Source organism: Bacillus rossius (genome assembly GCF_032445375.1).
Source record: "Bacillus rossius redtenbacheri isolate Brsri chromosome 9 unlocalized genomic scaffold, Brsri_v3 Brsri_v3_scf9_2, whole genome shotgun sequence".
Classification (NCBI taxonomy): Eukaryota; Metazoa; Arthropoda; class Insecta; order Phasmatodea; family Bacillidae; genus Bacillus; species Bacillus rossius.
Genome location: NW_026962013.1, coordinates 13,565,181 through 13,581,490, shown reverse-complemented (window position 1 = coordinate 13,581,490; position 16,310 = coordinate 13,565,181). Strand labels below are relative to the sequence as shown.

Sequence of the window (16,310 nt, the reverse complement as noted above, 5' to 3'; positions counted from 1 at the left end):
CTAGGTGTTTGCATATAAAATATTATATTAAATGTATTAAAGTTTGTTTAATTGTTTAGCTGAATCCAAAATCATTTCTTAGCTAACGTTTAGACACATTTCGAAAGCTCTTTTTTGAAACAAAAATGGTCTAAGTCACGGAAGTATTATAATAACGTATGATAACTCTGGAAATGTGAAAATACATACCAAAAAAACACTCTGAGTTTAATGAGTTTCAAGTACTTACTTTACATAATTGTTTAAGTAATATAATTACATATGATAATTTTTCCCCCCAAATTGTTAAGTTTTCTCAACAGTTGTCAGCATTGACATGGAGAAATATTATGACGGACGAACGGAGTGTTGTAAATTGCCAGCCGACCTCCGTAGCGTAGTCGGATGCACACCAGCTTATGGTGGGAGAGGTTCTGGGTTCGAGTCCCGGGTAAGGCATGGGAGTAAAACTGAGACTTATTCAAAATATACACTTGTGATAAAAGATGATGAAAAAGAATAATGAAATTGATATTTCTGGCTAAACGGATACCGCTCAAGGCCAAAATCCAAGCAGTGAAGTGAAGTTAAGTTGTATATCGCTTGGAGGCTGACGGACGGATGCGACGGGCTGTTCTATTTCAGGCTTGACAATTCAAGTCTAGCAAAACAGAATTAAAACTTTATATATAAAAATCTCGTGTCACGATGTTTGTCCGGGCTAATTTCCGAAACTACTGCATTGATTTTAATGAAATTTCGCACAAATATTTGTAACTTTGTCCAACTTTATATATAGGCTACATTTTATTTCGATTAATGGCAGCGTTTTCCGAAAATCAGCTCCCAAGGGTGGTTAAGCACTGGCAACAGTGGGTACTCCATCTCCATGACAACGGGATTTTACATTGTTTATGCCCAACTCCCAAAGGGAGTTTTGGGGGTGTAAAATATCAAAATTCCAGTTTTTGGTAGAAAATCACCATGGCAATGGCTGTTGCTTTGTTGATGCTTCATTCGTCTCTTTGGCAACAACTAATTTACTGTTAGTGCAGTCCTCATCACCGTTGAAATTTTACGGGGACTTTAAATATCAAAAATTGCCATTTTTTTTCAATTTTATATCCTACAGACTTGAACTTGACAGTAATGTTCCTCATGTTATGCAGGATGACGTTTTCCGAAAATCAACTCCGAAGGGTGGTTAAGCCCGGGCAACAGTGGGACAGCGGGATTTTGCATTGTTTATGCCTTCTGCATCTCCATGGCAATGAGCATTGCTTTGATTTTTTTTCCATTCGAGGTGCGGCAGTGGCGTACCCACAAGGAGGGGCATGTATAATGAGCGGCGCAAGTGTTCTGCCTGTAGACTGCCGTAGCGAAGTACGGGTACATCAGTTGTACATTGCGTGCTCGAGAATCGGGAAACCATCGGAGCTACTAGTTTTCTCTCCGGTACATTACAAAGCATTGTAATAAATTTGTGTCTAAATTAAATGCATTTTATTTCATTTATTATTACTGTAAATGGGATATTTAGTCTAATTTTTTCCCCATTAGTATAGCTGTGCGAAGCTGGGTCGGGCAGCTAGTATATTATAAATATATATATTAAATTATATTGTTCTATTACAATATTTGCTAAAAATACCTACACATTAAGTTGAGGCCATTAAGCTACTGACTCAAACATACCTTCACACCACGTTGCACTCAACGAGGTCCCTTTCATCTGAGGCGAGAAATTTACATTTCAACTTTTCAATGTTTGTAACAGTCGTTTAAAATTACGCACCTTGCGATAATCAAACTTTTTTCTTCGTGTTATATGTAAGGATGTACAGTATTTAAATGAAAGTACCTGACTTGTCAAAACGACCAAAAAACGTCCCATCCCCCCCCCCTTTTAAGAGTTTTATAGTTTTGGATGGAATTAGGTCGCAATCACTACTGTGATTCTACTAAGAAAATTCTACTAAGGAAATCTAAAACATAATCAAAGTAGAGTTGAACTGATTATTCAATAGACCAATCATCGCGATTTGAGAATTTAGACTGACCTATCATGAACCAACCACTGCAATTCAAATTTGTTTACATTTACTTACCAATTGGGCTACTTGGTTACGTTATTTCTCTCGTTGCTCTGTGTTTAGAAATGGAGCTTGAATGACATGATTCTTCATAATTTTCTTGCCGTATTTCGGGGGGGGGGGGGGTTGAACCCCCCAAAACACCCCCCCTGGGTACACCTATGTTATGCAGTGTTTCTTGATTCAGAAAATCATTTATGAATGTGTACATTAAGTGCCCAGTGTGGAGCATGGAAAAAAGAGGTTAAAACACTGATGGCTTTTTGTAACCTACCCTGGTTATTAACTATGCTTCTGGCTTGTGGCGTAATGGTCAACGCTACAGAATCTGTATCATTCTTGCATCATCCTTGTAATCTTCTGTACTACTTCTGAGAAGAAATCTTAGCTTCGCTATTACTGTGGAATACAGTTACAGAGTACCAGACGCATATGGCTGCAACGGAGATGTAGGCCAATATTCGTTGTAAAGAATAAGAACAAAGTACAGGAAGAGGATGAGGAGAAACAAATAATGAGTTTAAATATTTAATTATACAAAAGTACAATCAGGAAAAACTTTTGTATTGGGGGCATGTTTCGATGTGGTTACGTAAAACGTAAATTTAACTCTCTTTCAACTTATGTTTTTGGGACGTGAATACGAGAATTTAAGTTTAAAATAAAGACCTTTTGTATCCTTATTGGCGATACGCGATAGTCAGACCTTGGATTACTCTTTGGACATGCTTCTTGTTTTGTTTTGGGCTCTTTAAATGTAAACATTTTGTTTTATTGTTTGGTTATGTTAGTTTTGTAGAATTTAACTGCATCGAAAAATTTAAATCTTTAAATAAACCTAAATGGGGACACATAAATAGATAAAAAAATATATTTTAAAAGCTTGGGAAACTTAAATGCTTCAAGAGTGAGCTAAAAAATAATTAAAATGATATTTAACAGTTTTGGGAAACGTATGAATTTCGCAGTCATAGTTTATACGCAGAAACGACTGAAGAACAGAAGCAGTACACATTGGGTAAGTTAATTATTGTGCAATAAAAATTTATTATAATCTATATCTAAATTTGTGAATGAAGTAGGCTACTGAAATTGTTCTTCGAGTGTGAAGAGGGTACCATAAGGATACTTGCATATGGTGTGATGGGACAAGCAAGGTAATACTTAGGAGAGGATTCCATCCGAACGAAAAACAAAAATATCTGAATTATGCATTTTCTTACTTGGACATAATTTATTAGGCCTATTAGTGTGCAAAACGACATTGCAGAGAGGTGGATAGAGAGGATGGAGAGATCGTGGGTGGAAGCTCCAGAGGGAATGGAGGCAAGCAAAAAGAGGGATGCATGCTTTTTTTTTAGTAAGGACGGGAGGGAGTGGAAAGAGTAATTGTTCCGGGTTACGTATCCAAGTTTATACCTTCATCGTGATGGCATGATCCTGTACATTTTGATCTTGTAATACATGATGCTTGTTTTAATTTAGTATGTCAAAAGAGCTTGCACATAACAAAAACTTGTGATGTAACAGTAAATTATGGTCTAAGTTGAATATAAATAAATATATTTATATATTTTGAATTCAATTTACAATCATTATTCCTTGTAAAACAAGTCCAAAATGTAGGATCATGCCATCAGGATCAAGGGATAAACTTGGATATTTGATATGGAACTTTTACTGTGGAAGGAATGCTGGGGTGAGAGATGCAAGGGATCTGAAGAGAAGACTAAAGAATAAAGAAGGAAGGAGAGTGAGAAAGGGGAGGACTTGGGGAAAGCCCAATTGCAAGTGAAATCAAACCAATTAGTTTACCGGCTTTTTACTGTTTAAATGTTAAGTTAGGATTAGTATCTTGGAAAATGGACACATCTAAAAAATTAAATAAAAAATTATTTTTATTCTTGTATATTTTTAATCATTCTATAAAGCAGCATTGCAATATTCCAATTATTTTAATGTTAATGGTTTGTTAGGTTAGGGGATCTACCATTAAAATACTTTACGTTTGTGTGAATGGTTGTTTAGGTTATATATCAGCTACCTACATTAATTACATATGTATTTATCAAGTATTAAATAAATTTTATTAATAAGGCTAAATAACTCTACAAATCTTTCTTTTAGCAAGAATCAATAACACATGTAAAATATAACATTGGAAAAAAATTATTAATTAACTTATTTTCATATTTTTTTCTGCTTTTCTTGGATGCACTACTCTTATACCTAGATGATTACCAAAAGCACTCTTTTCTGTTGAGAACAGAGGGTTTAGAATGAGTTTGATGGGCTGATGTTAGAAGTTAAGGAGACAAAAACATTAGAAAGTGGTTGCAAGAGTTGGTGTATGAGTAATTTTGTAGAGTAGGGGGGCAGGTATTTCTTTATTCATTCATTGAGCTTATGAATATGGCAACTACCATAAGGCAATGGTACACATAATTTGTAGGTACATGAATCATAGTAATATTTACAGTTTATATATCCAAAAGTGCACTAAAGTCAAAGTGAGACATTGCTAAACAGAAATATAAATTTGCAAAAAAAAATATATATATATATACATTCTTTTGAGAGATAACAAGTTTCAGAATTTCATTTAGTTTGTACAGATTTTCAATTCATGCTGAACGTAACAGGAATGTAACAAATGAGCAATGTAATCTTCTATTTCTGGTGGAATTCTTTTTTCACAGTCTGTGTTGGCAAAGAAGAAATTTCCCAAAGACAAAGCTCTCGAGCACTTTGATGACTTCTACAAAACAGTGTATGGGAAAAAGTGGCCCTCAATTCGTTTGGCACTGCTTTCACCCCACAAGTACTGTGCTCTGGTGAACAACTTTGGTGATACAGAAGATATTTTAAAACATTTTCAGGTTAGTTGTAAAGCTCACATTTACAGCTGTATATTTTTAGTATGACTTTGCTGTCAGTATGCTAGTATTATTCAGTGGTGGCTAATGAATAAGGCCTATGATAACACATCTGCATCAATTAAATTAAGTACGTATCTATTTGTAGTTAACTATAATTTACTTCCGGGCTTAAATTGCAGTTGTAAATTAACAAGGGTTGTTGCACATCACAAAAATTTACGGTGAATACAGATGTTACCTCCAATTATTACAATGAAATAATTTTATGACAGTGACAAATTTCTTAGTGGTTTTAGAAGTATGTTCAAGTAAACATTATCCAAACTCTTAGTGTTTCATCTTAAATACCATCTCTATTTTTACAATAAAAATGTAGTTCAGCTCCAACTTCTATGACGTAGACCAACCTTCAGAAGCACTTTAGACCATAAGTAATATAATTGTTTTTATCTTATTTTGTCGTGATAAAGAGACAGTCAAAGTTCGTCGTTTGAATTCAGACTCATCCCGTGTGTATGTGTACACACACATAACACACACATGTATATATCATGATATTAAACTAGAAAAGTGAATATCTGTTGAAAATATTTGTGGCAGACCAACAAATGGAAGGGAGGTATCGAGTTAAAATTTTTAGAAATATTTCTAAAAAAAAAGTAATGACGGAAAAACAAAAATAATAATCAAACTTGGCATGTTAGACCGAGCCTAAAGATGTAGATGGTCATTGTTTTAAGTGTCGAATAATTATTTATGAGGACAGTTTTGTTTTAGAACCAAGGCGCCCTGAACGTCAGATCTTTGTTTGAACTGGAAGATGACCGGATCAAGGAAGACAGAAGGTTGAAGATGAGGCAGAAGGAAATGGGCATAATTCACCGGCTGGACCAGGAGACAGAGTCCATGCTCCTGAAGACAGTGCAAGAGGAAGCGAACCGGGATGATTCCGGAGACGCGGTCGTCGAGTCTTCGCCCGATCCCGAGCCTGCCCTGGAGGACATCGTCTCGGAGACATCAGAGAGCCACCCGCTGTCCCTATCCGCGATCTTGAGCAAGGCGGAGTTCGACGTGGAGCGGCTGATAGACCCCTCCGTCGGACTGTCGGCGTCCACCCTGCACGAGTTTGTCCCTGCCACGAAGCTGAAAGGCCTGGAAGAGATGATCCCAGAGTCGGACCACTACAGGTACTACAGCAAAGACGCGGACTTCCCCGTGAAGTCCGTGAAGGAGCACATCTTGCCATTTCCTCCGTACCTGCAGGTTCTGGCGTACGAGCGGGGAAACATCACATCCTTCCCCTCGCCGAGACGGGCTTCTACTGGAGTTTTCAGTGAGTGGAGCATGTGTCTTTTAGTTAATTTTCAGATTTGTGAATAGATCAGATTGCGTACCCCCCCAACCAAACATTCCGTAAGATATCAAATTGAATGTTTTGAGCTGAACATCTCACCGACCCCAGTCATTAATTTCTGATCTTGACTTATAAAAGAATGTTCTTTAGTGCATAGTCATTTATGTTTTTCTGTATGTAATACAGTATATAACAATGCCTAGAATTTTTTTGAAAGATAATACATCATACAGTAGAACCCTGTTATAATGTTTTCTTGCTTAAAACATATTTTTTTAAGTCCTAAAATTTCCCTCATAAGAACAGTGTGTTTATTTCCTGTTTATAATGTTTCATGAATGGTACATTTCCTACAATAATGTTTGCTTTCTTAAATTTAATATATATTAAAAAAGTATTTTAAAAACCTAACTATTCAAATGCTTGTCCCATCTGAGAAGTTTAACATGTGAAACTGTTTACTTTACAATTTTCATGTGTTTTTGTTTACAATCGCTGCTATACCGTAGATGTAGATTGTTCAAATAGGATTGTATGCAAAAATAAAATGTAAGTGTGCTAGAACACTAGCACTGCATGTTAGTATTGGCTAACGCTGTGTATTCAAAGTATTGAAGGTATGTAATGTTCGTAGTTATGTGTCTGTTGGCACCCTTGTCTTGGGGGAAAAAAAAATTCTTCCTTTCCTTGCCATTTGAATGTTTTTTCAGTTTGCCAACTAATCAACAATGACATCAACAACAGAAAATGCTTTATTTTTTAAGAGTTGAATTAATTTAATTCATAGCTAGGAATCACAAACATATGTTTAAGTGATAAAGGAATTGGACATAAAATATTTATGTATTTTACTTTTGTACCAAACCTCACTCTAATATTCCTTAACATTTTTCACTGGTCAGCCATTTTTATTGTAGCTTTTTCATTACATTGTTATGTCATGGAACTACATCTTTTGATTTATTGCCTACTGGACAGGGTGTATATTTGCATTCAAATGTACGCAGTGACGGGCAGCAAACTTTCTTCGAAGGTAATTGCGAAAGTTTGCACGTAAGCCTGAACGGACTACATTAGGTGGTTCACCGGAACATATGGAGCAAAGTGGTGCAGTGGTTCTCAAACTCTTTGAAGTCAGTGTGCATTCAAAATTCTACAAATAATTGAAGACACACACTGTCATGGAGGCAAGAAATAAGGGAGTTGTTGTGTGCAATCTTTTTCGTATTAATACTTGAAGTTAAAATCAAAACAACCCCTCACCCCCCCCCCCCCCCCTTTCTTACAAGAATAGCTGAACAATTTTTGGTTATAATTAGGTTTACACTAATTCCTTGCAAATGTGTTGCTGTCATGCTTGTTTAACGTTACTCGCTACATGATGACATTCTTAAGTTTCTTTCTAGCCAGTTCATTACACACTATTAAACAAACTTCTAGCATACTTGCTTTATACAGCTAAATTTGTTTTGCTATCCAATTGATAACCAGTTGACTTAAACTTCAGAACAACCACCCACTCCATTGACTAATACTTGCATGCACAATGTACATTTTTTTGAGTAATGTAGTAATAATAATAATAACAATAATAATAATTAATGCCTCAGATTTATATTGATAGTCAACTCAAGGCTTATTTACAGTGCCCTACTGAACTAAATCAGTGTTTGAGCAAATAATGGAAAGTCGTTCATGTAACATATAATAATGATGTCTTAACAAAATGAGCGGTATATCCTAATTGAAACTGTATAATAGAGTAATTATAATTATTTTATATCTGGACATATTTCTCTGGGATACTAAAGGGCCCACCAGTGCCATTAGGTTAGACACTGAGAACCACCGGGTTAGTCACTGAGACCCACCGGGTTAGACACTGAGACCCACCGGGTTAGACACTGAGACCCACCGGGTTAGACACTGAGACCCACCGGGTTAGACACTGAGAACCTCCAGGTTAGACACTGAGAACCACCGGGTTAGTCACTGAGAACCACCTGGTTAGTCACTGAGAACCACCGGGTTAGACACCGAGAACCACTGGGTTAGACCCTGAGAACCACTAGGTTCTCTGGGACTCGCATCCCAGAGGACAGACCAGCCGTCCTGATTGTGGTTTTCCATAGTCTTGCCAAAACCACTGAAGGCAAATGCTGTGCTGGTTCCTTAATATAAGCTACGGCCTATCCCTTCCCTGGTTCCCTTGATCTGAGATGTTAGTGACCTGGACATGTGGGCCGGCGAGGGTGATGGTCGTGTGTGGTTGGCCAGACTACTACCTGCTGGTTGGCTGCTCCCTGCTGCCAGTGCTGGCTCTCGGCTTGGGGCCAGGGGACCGGGTGCTGGACATGTGCGCGGCTCCCGGGGGCAAGTCCCTCGCCGTCCTGCAGACCCTGTACCCAGGTACGCCCGCGTGGTGCAGCTTCCGACCTCGCGGTCCACATTTGACATGTGCAATGTGGTGTTCCACGTAACGGGAATCCAGTGTACCGTATTTCATTGTACATAGTAACGGCCCTACCAATAAACTAATCATTTGCAAACATGTTCGTTGACATTTCTTCCTGCAGTTTTGTCTACACTCTGTATATTATATTATTTAAAAATTTAATTGAAACCTTACAGCGGTGGTTTAGATGTCGGCTAGCCTAAAGTGTCAGATTTGATGTTTAAATATAAAAGATTAGGTTTTGTTAAAAATAATGTTTGGTAGAAAATATATTTTTCATCAAAATTAAAAATTCAGACTTTTGTGTTTTATAAAAAAAACATTTTGGAGTTCTTTGGAAAAAATATAAAGTGATGTGATGTACTCAAGTTGTATGTCAAATTATAGCCCTTGTCATTCTAAAGAGAAAAGTACAAATTTGAGCTTCCTAGGACAAATTGTTTTAGAGATACATGCTTTTAAATATTTCAAAACAATCGTACAAATCTTTTTTTTTTATTTTTAAAAAATTTATAGATCAAAACAGATAGGTAAAATATAGTTTTTAAAAAATTTACTTTATATTTTTGGTCATACTGTTATCAAATAAAACCTCAAAGTATAAAATAATTCTTTTATTGGTTGCTTTGATATGGAATGCCCCAAAAGCTTCAGTAAGCTTCTCTGCTAAGTAGTACAATCCGGCCTGTTTTGATTTTGCACGTTCTGCAATTGTTGAGGTCGCTCACATTCAGTTTTTTCGGGTGGATTGCGGTTTCCATATTTTTGCACAATATTACATCGATGTACATACAGTGTAAGAGCAACTTATTACAACTTGTTTTAAATGTATTTGTAAATTAAATTAATTTTTCTTGAGTATTCACATTAAAACTAAGGTATAATATTCTGGCAAAATCATTAATCCAGAATGGCTGTGGTCCAGAACATGCTGGATTAAAGAGCCTTAGTTTGGTTTATTCCTTAAAGAGGTCAAGGTAATGTGAATTTTCTCACTGCAATCCAGTAGACACCGTAATCTGTGTGGTCCCTGAACTGGTTTTCAACATATTTCAAACATGAAATTTTTTTAAGACCAAGCTTTATTTTTTTGTAGATTTTTATTAATGTCCACTCTTTTGTTTTCATTATCACTAAAGTATGTTTTTAGTGTTATTTATTATTTCAGGATTTGAAACTGTTACCATTAAACATAAAATCTGAAACCTTACAAAATTTTTTTTCTCTATTGAAATAAAGATTTTTATCTAAACCACATTGTTAAATTTGCTTCCGGTGATTTAATTTTTTTTCTTAACATGTTTTTGCTGCCATAGAATCTTGACAGTGCAATCAAAATATCTTTATCTTAGCAAAAATAATTCAAACATCTAATTTTATGTGTAGATTTTCTTTGAAAAATAGTTTTGATTAGTTTAACACTTATTTTTTATTATGCCACGTGATTGCAGTTTCGCAATATTTTTGCCATTTCAGAACTTCTTGTGTGCAACGATGTCCAGGAGTCCCGAGTCAAAAGAATCCGCTCGGTGTTCGATCAGTATTTGTACGATCTGCCCAAGTGGCAGGACAGACTGAGGATAACTCAGGAAGACGGCAGGTGTATAAATGAGCAGGATGTTTACAACAAGGTACATTGCTGCATTTTGGTCCTCGCTTCGCTTCTGGTGCCAGCTTTAAGATTATTTTGGAATGCCGTAGTGTTAAGTGTATTTTGGTTAAAGGATGTGGAAGATTACTTTATCAACATCAGTAAATCAGGACATAGGCGTGCCTACAGGGGGGGCCAGGTGGGCCATGGCCCCCCCTAACGTAATCACTCAGATCGGCATTTTCTCTAATGCGTTCGTTAATATTCGTATATTCCTGGCACTGTGACACTCAAACTGTTTTTCAGTGTTGCAACGTGCTAATTAACAATATTTTTAAACATTTTATCGTTCTGGAAATACAGCCGCCTTAGTTTATTTAAAACATGAGGTCCCTTAAAATGGCCAAGCAATAAAAAAATTTTAAGAGGTTTGTTAAAGTTCTGTTGTCTGAATTGCTGTGTTTGCATTCACTAAAAAGAAGTTCATTTCAAGGTAGATCTGGGCCAAGCTATTGGAAAATTCGAGAGGGAAAAATGTGTAAGTAGGTACCTACCCTTTAAACATTGTCTATGGAAAAAAAACATATTTTCAAGATTGTTAAAATTATACGGATATAAATATTAACTAGTAAACATATCTCGTTGATACTGCACAACAATATAAACACGGCAATGAATGAATGTATTTAGGCTATTTAACATTCTAAATTCAGCTTCTGATTTAAAAATTTAGCAAGGCCCCCCCCTAATGGAAATGTCTGGGCACGCCTATGAATCAGGAATGAAAGAATATGTGACTGCATGCCTCTAACCTTAGGATTGGAACTAGAGGAGGGTTTTTGTGATTGCCGGCCCCAAAGTAGTTTACCTCCCTTGAAATAGTGCAAAAAGTGACTTTCTAGTTTCCAAAAAATGTGCCCATCATTTGCAAAAGTGTCTTACAAAAACTAAAATGTGAACATAAATAATCAACAAGAGATTCTTTTTTTCAGAAAATAATTTAAAGAATTTATCCTTAAAATATTGCAGACAGTAACAAATAGTAACTAGGAAGACAAGTTGAACAAGTTCTGGAACAAGATGGTAACACTAAGTCTCCATGGGTCATGAGATCACCTGATGAAAATGAGGCAGTTCCAAAATATTTTGGTGATTAATGTAATTCTAAATGCATGTGAACCTGTTGAGGGTAAAGGGTACACTGCAAGATCGCTATTGTAAGAAACATTCTCCTATTTATTGCTTAACTACAAGTAGTTTCAAATGTTTGATAGTAAAATAAATCTATGGTTTTTATTTTGATTAATAATTGTGCGTAACTCTTAACTCCAGTAATAATCATTTAATCATTTTTGGAGGAAATTTTTTAAAGTATGTTTTCATCTTATGTAACCTGTCTGGTATTGTTGGTAGTGTTCAGAAATATCCTGTATTTATAGATTTGTAGAATGTTGAACTAAATATAAAATACTAGTACCCTTTTATCATTAAATTATACTTTAAAAAACAAAAGGTTTTTTTTCTATGCCATGAAAGTCAAATAAATATATATATTTTTTTCTTTCAGATACTTGTTGATGTGCCATGCACAACAGATCGTCATGTACTACATGAAAATGATAACAACATATTTAAGTCAACAAGAATCAAGGAAAGGCTACGGCTGCCTGAGATACAAGCAGATCTGTTATGGTAAAAACCTTTGGCTAATCGTTTTTGTCAAGTGAATGCTTTACGTACCAGCATTTTACACTGTAAATAATAAATTTATTATAAGTGGGATGTTTAGCTAAATAGGTTTATGATATACACAGAAGTAGTTTTATTTTACTATGTACGTGTAGGTACAAGTTGTAACTTATGCAACTTAATTCAGAACGTCATTCAATTATTCATCAATTTTGGCAATAACAAACTTTTGACATCAGAAAGATTCAATTCAAAGTTTTTAACAAATCATGTAGATCAGTTGATTATATAAATTCAAGTTTATGATGATTTATTTTAGTAAATGAATATTGCAATTTTAATGTTATGAATTAATATTTCTACTTCAACAAAAGCTGCTACTGGCCATAGCCAGGGAGGGTTAGGGGTGCCTGCTCCAAGCACCGGATTAGATGGTGCAAGAAGTATAAAACATAAGCTAAATAGAAAAAATTATCGTATGATATATACTAATATTGTATATAGGATTTAGATGATACACGAGTAAAAGTACATTAATTTTGTTAAATTATTTTTCTATATTGTAATTAAACAATGTAAGACCATTAAAAATGATATTTAATGGAAATAAAACTAAGTATTCTTTTTAGTGCAAATGAGTAATGCATGGTCTGTTGTTTTAGTGCACATCTGATGTAATGTACCTAATGTGCTGTTGTGTTATTTCAGTAATGCACTGAAGCTAGTGTGCCCTGGTGGAACGGTGGTCTACTCAACGTGTTCGCTCTCGCCCATACAGAACGATGGTGTCGTGCACATGGCGTTGCGCAGAATCTGGCAGGAAACCAACATAGAGCTGGTCGTCAGGTGTGTGGTCGAATTGAATAAACATGCTGTCCATCAGCCGTTGTGCAAGATTGTATCATGTGAAAGTATTTTCTTCTTTTTTTTTTTTTCTTTCAGTGATTTGGCTCCGGCTTTGCAACAGACCCAGGTGTTATTCAAATTAGGGAACAACGTGGGACTTAAGTATGGCCATTTGGTACTGCCATTTCTACCTGCAAACTTTGGACCAATGTATTTCTGTAAAATAGTCAGAGTGAAATAAAATGGTATGTATTTAATGAATGATTTTTATTTTTTTCTTTGCTACTTAATTATTAAAAAAAAAAAAAAAGTATCTTTAGAAAACAAGTTGTGTGTGATGTAGCCCATCCTGACTTCCTGGCAGTTTTTAAAAATTATTATAATCTTAAATAAATAAGTGCAATAGGTTAACTTAAATTAGCTACATTATAAATTGTCAGTTTCTAACCAACCTTTGAAATAATTTCATAGTATTTTTAATGTAGCTAATCTAAACAACAGACTATGCTATTTTAAAGTATTTTAAATGTATGTAAGCACGTTATGCACAGAGGATAAAGATGCTGGAACCTCTTGGTTAACAATTCAGTACTCATAAACTTTAGTCATGTCGGTGTGTTGGGTTCCTTTCGACATGAGCATGAATCGTCAGCGATTACGCCCACCAAGGACCCAGATTCACAAGATAAACCTGCTGCCAAGTGCAAGAGACACTAATTCAGTTGCAACAATAAAGTCTTGGATCATCATGAAGTGTCCAACCTTGACCGGGCCTAGCTACATTTTGTTCTATAATATTGTCAACAGCTTTGAGCCATGATCACACACACTTCTTTATTGAGACTCGTATTAAATAATTTCCACCTCATATAGTACTCTTAAAAATTCATTTTAACTTATTTTTCGCATTACTATCTTAAACAAAATGTATAGGCCTGTTCCTTAAAAAATTCCAGAACAATCTTTTAAAAAAAAAATTGTTAGGTGCAGCACTCGAGCTACCAGCTTAAAAATAAACCACCATAGTTAGTGGCTGCTACAGTTGGAATTATTCTGCTTGTTAGCAAGAAATGGTGTAAACATTACTTGATAAAATGTTAAATAATTTTTAATATTAACAATTTTATTAATATCTTATATTACTTTACTCAATTATGTAGAATGCTGCTATTTTTCCAGCTTCGTGCTATCCCTATGCTCAGTGGTGGCCCCAGACTTTGTGGACCCTGATATTTTTTAGAGAGGCCTTACCAGGGAGGGGGTGTAGAAGTGTCACCAGAGGAAATTTTTTTTTCACCCTCCCTGTTCCCTAAAAGATTTAAATTAACTTTAAAACATTTTTTAAGCCAAACTGGAACTTAAATTCTGACATTGGTATTGCCAATTTACCTCTGGATATTTATATATTATTCTCTAATAAAATACACTCTTTTTTATTTTATAAATGCTAACAATCAAATTCTCGTGTAATTATGTCATACAAGGCAGTATTTTTGAAAGCTTTTATTACAATATCATATTGGTATTGCTAATTTACCTCTGGATATTTATATATTATTCTCTAATAAAATACACTCATGTTTATTTTATAAATGCTAACGATCAAATTCTCGTGTAATTATGTCATACAAGGCAGTATTTTTGAAAGCTTTTATTACAATATCATTAAATCCCAATTGAATTTGAAAGTTTATTGACCACCACTTAACATTCATTTTCCTTAACTGTCCATAATTTTTACAGAAAACCAGCCAAACAATTTAAATAAAAGTGGAAAGGGCTGGTGTTGGTCCCTGCTACTCGCAGGGTCCTGGGTAATTACCCGGCTTGTCCCCCTGTGCTTACAGTTTAAGGTGAGTTAACCATTAAGACCCTGCTACTATAAGAGGAGTCCTTGAAAATGTTGCTACGTGCTGATCCCAACTCTGTAATCTGATTGAACGTGATGTAACTCTGGCCTGCTGTAATTTTACAGTTCAGATGGCCAACTTTAATCTTGGGGCCAGCAGCATGCCAGCAAGAAGCACATGCACAAATTATATTTGTACGCACTGGCTAAATAGGTACAGATGCAATGAAAGTTGTATTTAGTGGTAATTTAGGGTAATACACAGACTAATTAATACATGCATAAATAAAAATGTTTTCATCAATGCAAAACATATTTACTGCAAATGAAGGTAATTTCCAAGAGTATATGCTCTTCCTAAATAATTTAAAATGAAATTATGAAAGTGGTATATGCAGAGGTGCCCCCCCCCCCCCCCCCCCCCGAAATTTTTTATGCCATTTCCTCAATGATTTACTCAATTATTTTATAATATTATACTTTTTTAGTATTATATTTTTATCACATTTTGCATTAATTAAAACTGATTTTCTAATAATAATTTTGGTCATATCGGGTAATATTTCCATCCTGAACCGACAGATGCCAAACTGCTTTTGTTGAGGAAAGTGCGGGGTTGCCAATTTGATTTACAAGATCCCTTTCAATTATCAAAGCACCAGAAACGTATTTTCACATTAGAAGCTATAATTATGTAAATAATATATACATTTTTCTCGTCTTTTAAACCCCCCCTGAAATTTTAATGACGCAGTCTGCGTCACCCCCCCCCCCCCCCCCCCCTTGTAGGCACCAATGGTATATTATATTTTATGATTATATAAAGCAGCAATGCAATATTTAAAGGAGTTAACCATTTTGAAAAGTTGGTTAGGATACATTATCCACATTTATGACAGTTGCATGAACAGTTGGTATTAACAATTGGTCAATTGGTTATGTTAGGTAAGCTACAACTAAAATAGGTACTCTAACACTATTTTGAAGAGGCAAATAGTACTAAAAAAAATTCAGAATTAATTTAAGAGCATTCATTCTAGGAATCTATCATTTATGTTTTTATTATGTTGGAGCCCACAACATTCTCTCTGTTGATTCTTATATATTCAGAGGTAAACCATTTTATAAATTCCCAAATATACATACACATAACCCTACTACAGTAGTTTACGTTTAAACAATAGCAAGGAATTTTGTCGTCGGATATTTTTTTTTTTTGCAATAAAAAGCATTGATTGGATATAATCACCAAATTGGTAAGAGATATTGTCCGGTATTAGCATGGCAACGGTCTAGTTTGTTTGGCTTCAATTTAGTTAACTAATGATCCACCTGAACTTTTCCAAATACCTGTATCGTCCTTACGTTTAAAAATTACATTTATAATTATCTGCCAACAGAACTGTCAAAACCACTTAATGTAAACAAAGTCATGATGGTTTGTTTTCAAATGATACACCAAAAATACACATTATTCTTGACATTTTTTTTGTTTAATGTAGTATACGTAGTTTGTTACTAACACATACTGTACTGATCCACGGGCATACAAAATGAAACGATATTTTATACCTT

The 16,310-nt window shown here is 35.1% G+C and overlaps 1 protein-coding gene across 1 annotated transcript; it reads left to right on the top strand.

Annotated features, from left to right (window-relative positions):
* The first annotated feature begins 2,474 nt into the window (after positions 1–2,474).
* On the top strand, positions 2,475–13,143 carry LOC134543303 (5-methylcytosine rRNA methyltransferase NSUN4). The gene is made up of 8 exons (XM_063388228.1): positions 2,475–3,090; positions 4,772–4,951; positions 5,729–6,284; positions 8,583–8,714; positions 10,237–10,391; positions 11,919–12,043; positions 12,749–12,886; positions 12,983–13,143. Exons 1-8 carry the CDS (start codon positions 3,001–3,003, stop codon positions 13,125–13,127), a joined length of 1,521 nt encoding a protein of 506 aa, XP_063244298.1. The 5' UTR covers positions 2,475–3,000; the 3' UTR covers positions 13,128–13,143.
* The last annotated feature ends 3,167 nt before the right edge of the window (positions 13,144–16,310 follow it).

Coding starts and splice junctions, on each gene's coding strand:
- LOC134543303 (XM_063388228.1), top strand. CDS start 3,001: ATGATATTTAACAGTTTTGGGAAACGTATGAATTTCGCAGTCATAGTT. Junction 3,091..4,771: donor ACAGAAGCAGTACACATTGG/GTAAGTTAATTA, acceptor CTTTTTTCACAG/TCTGTGTTGGCAAAGAAGAA. Junction 8,715..10,236: donor CCTGCAGACCCTGTACCCAG/GTACGCCCGCGT, acceptor TTGCCATTTCAG/AACTTCTTGTGTGCAACGAT.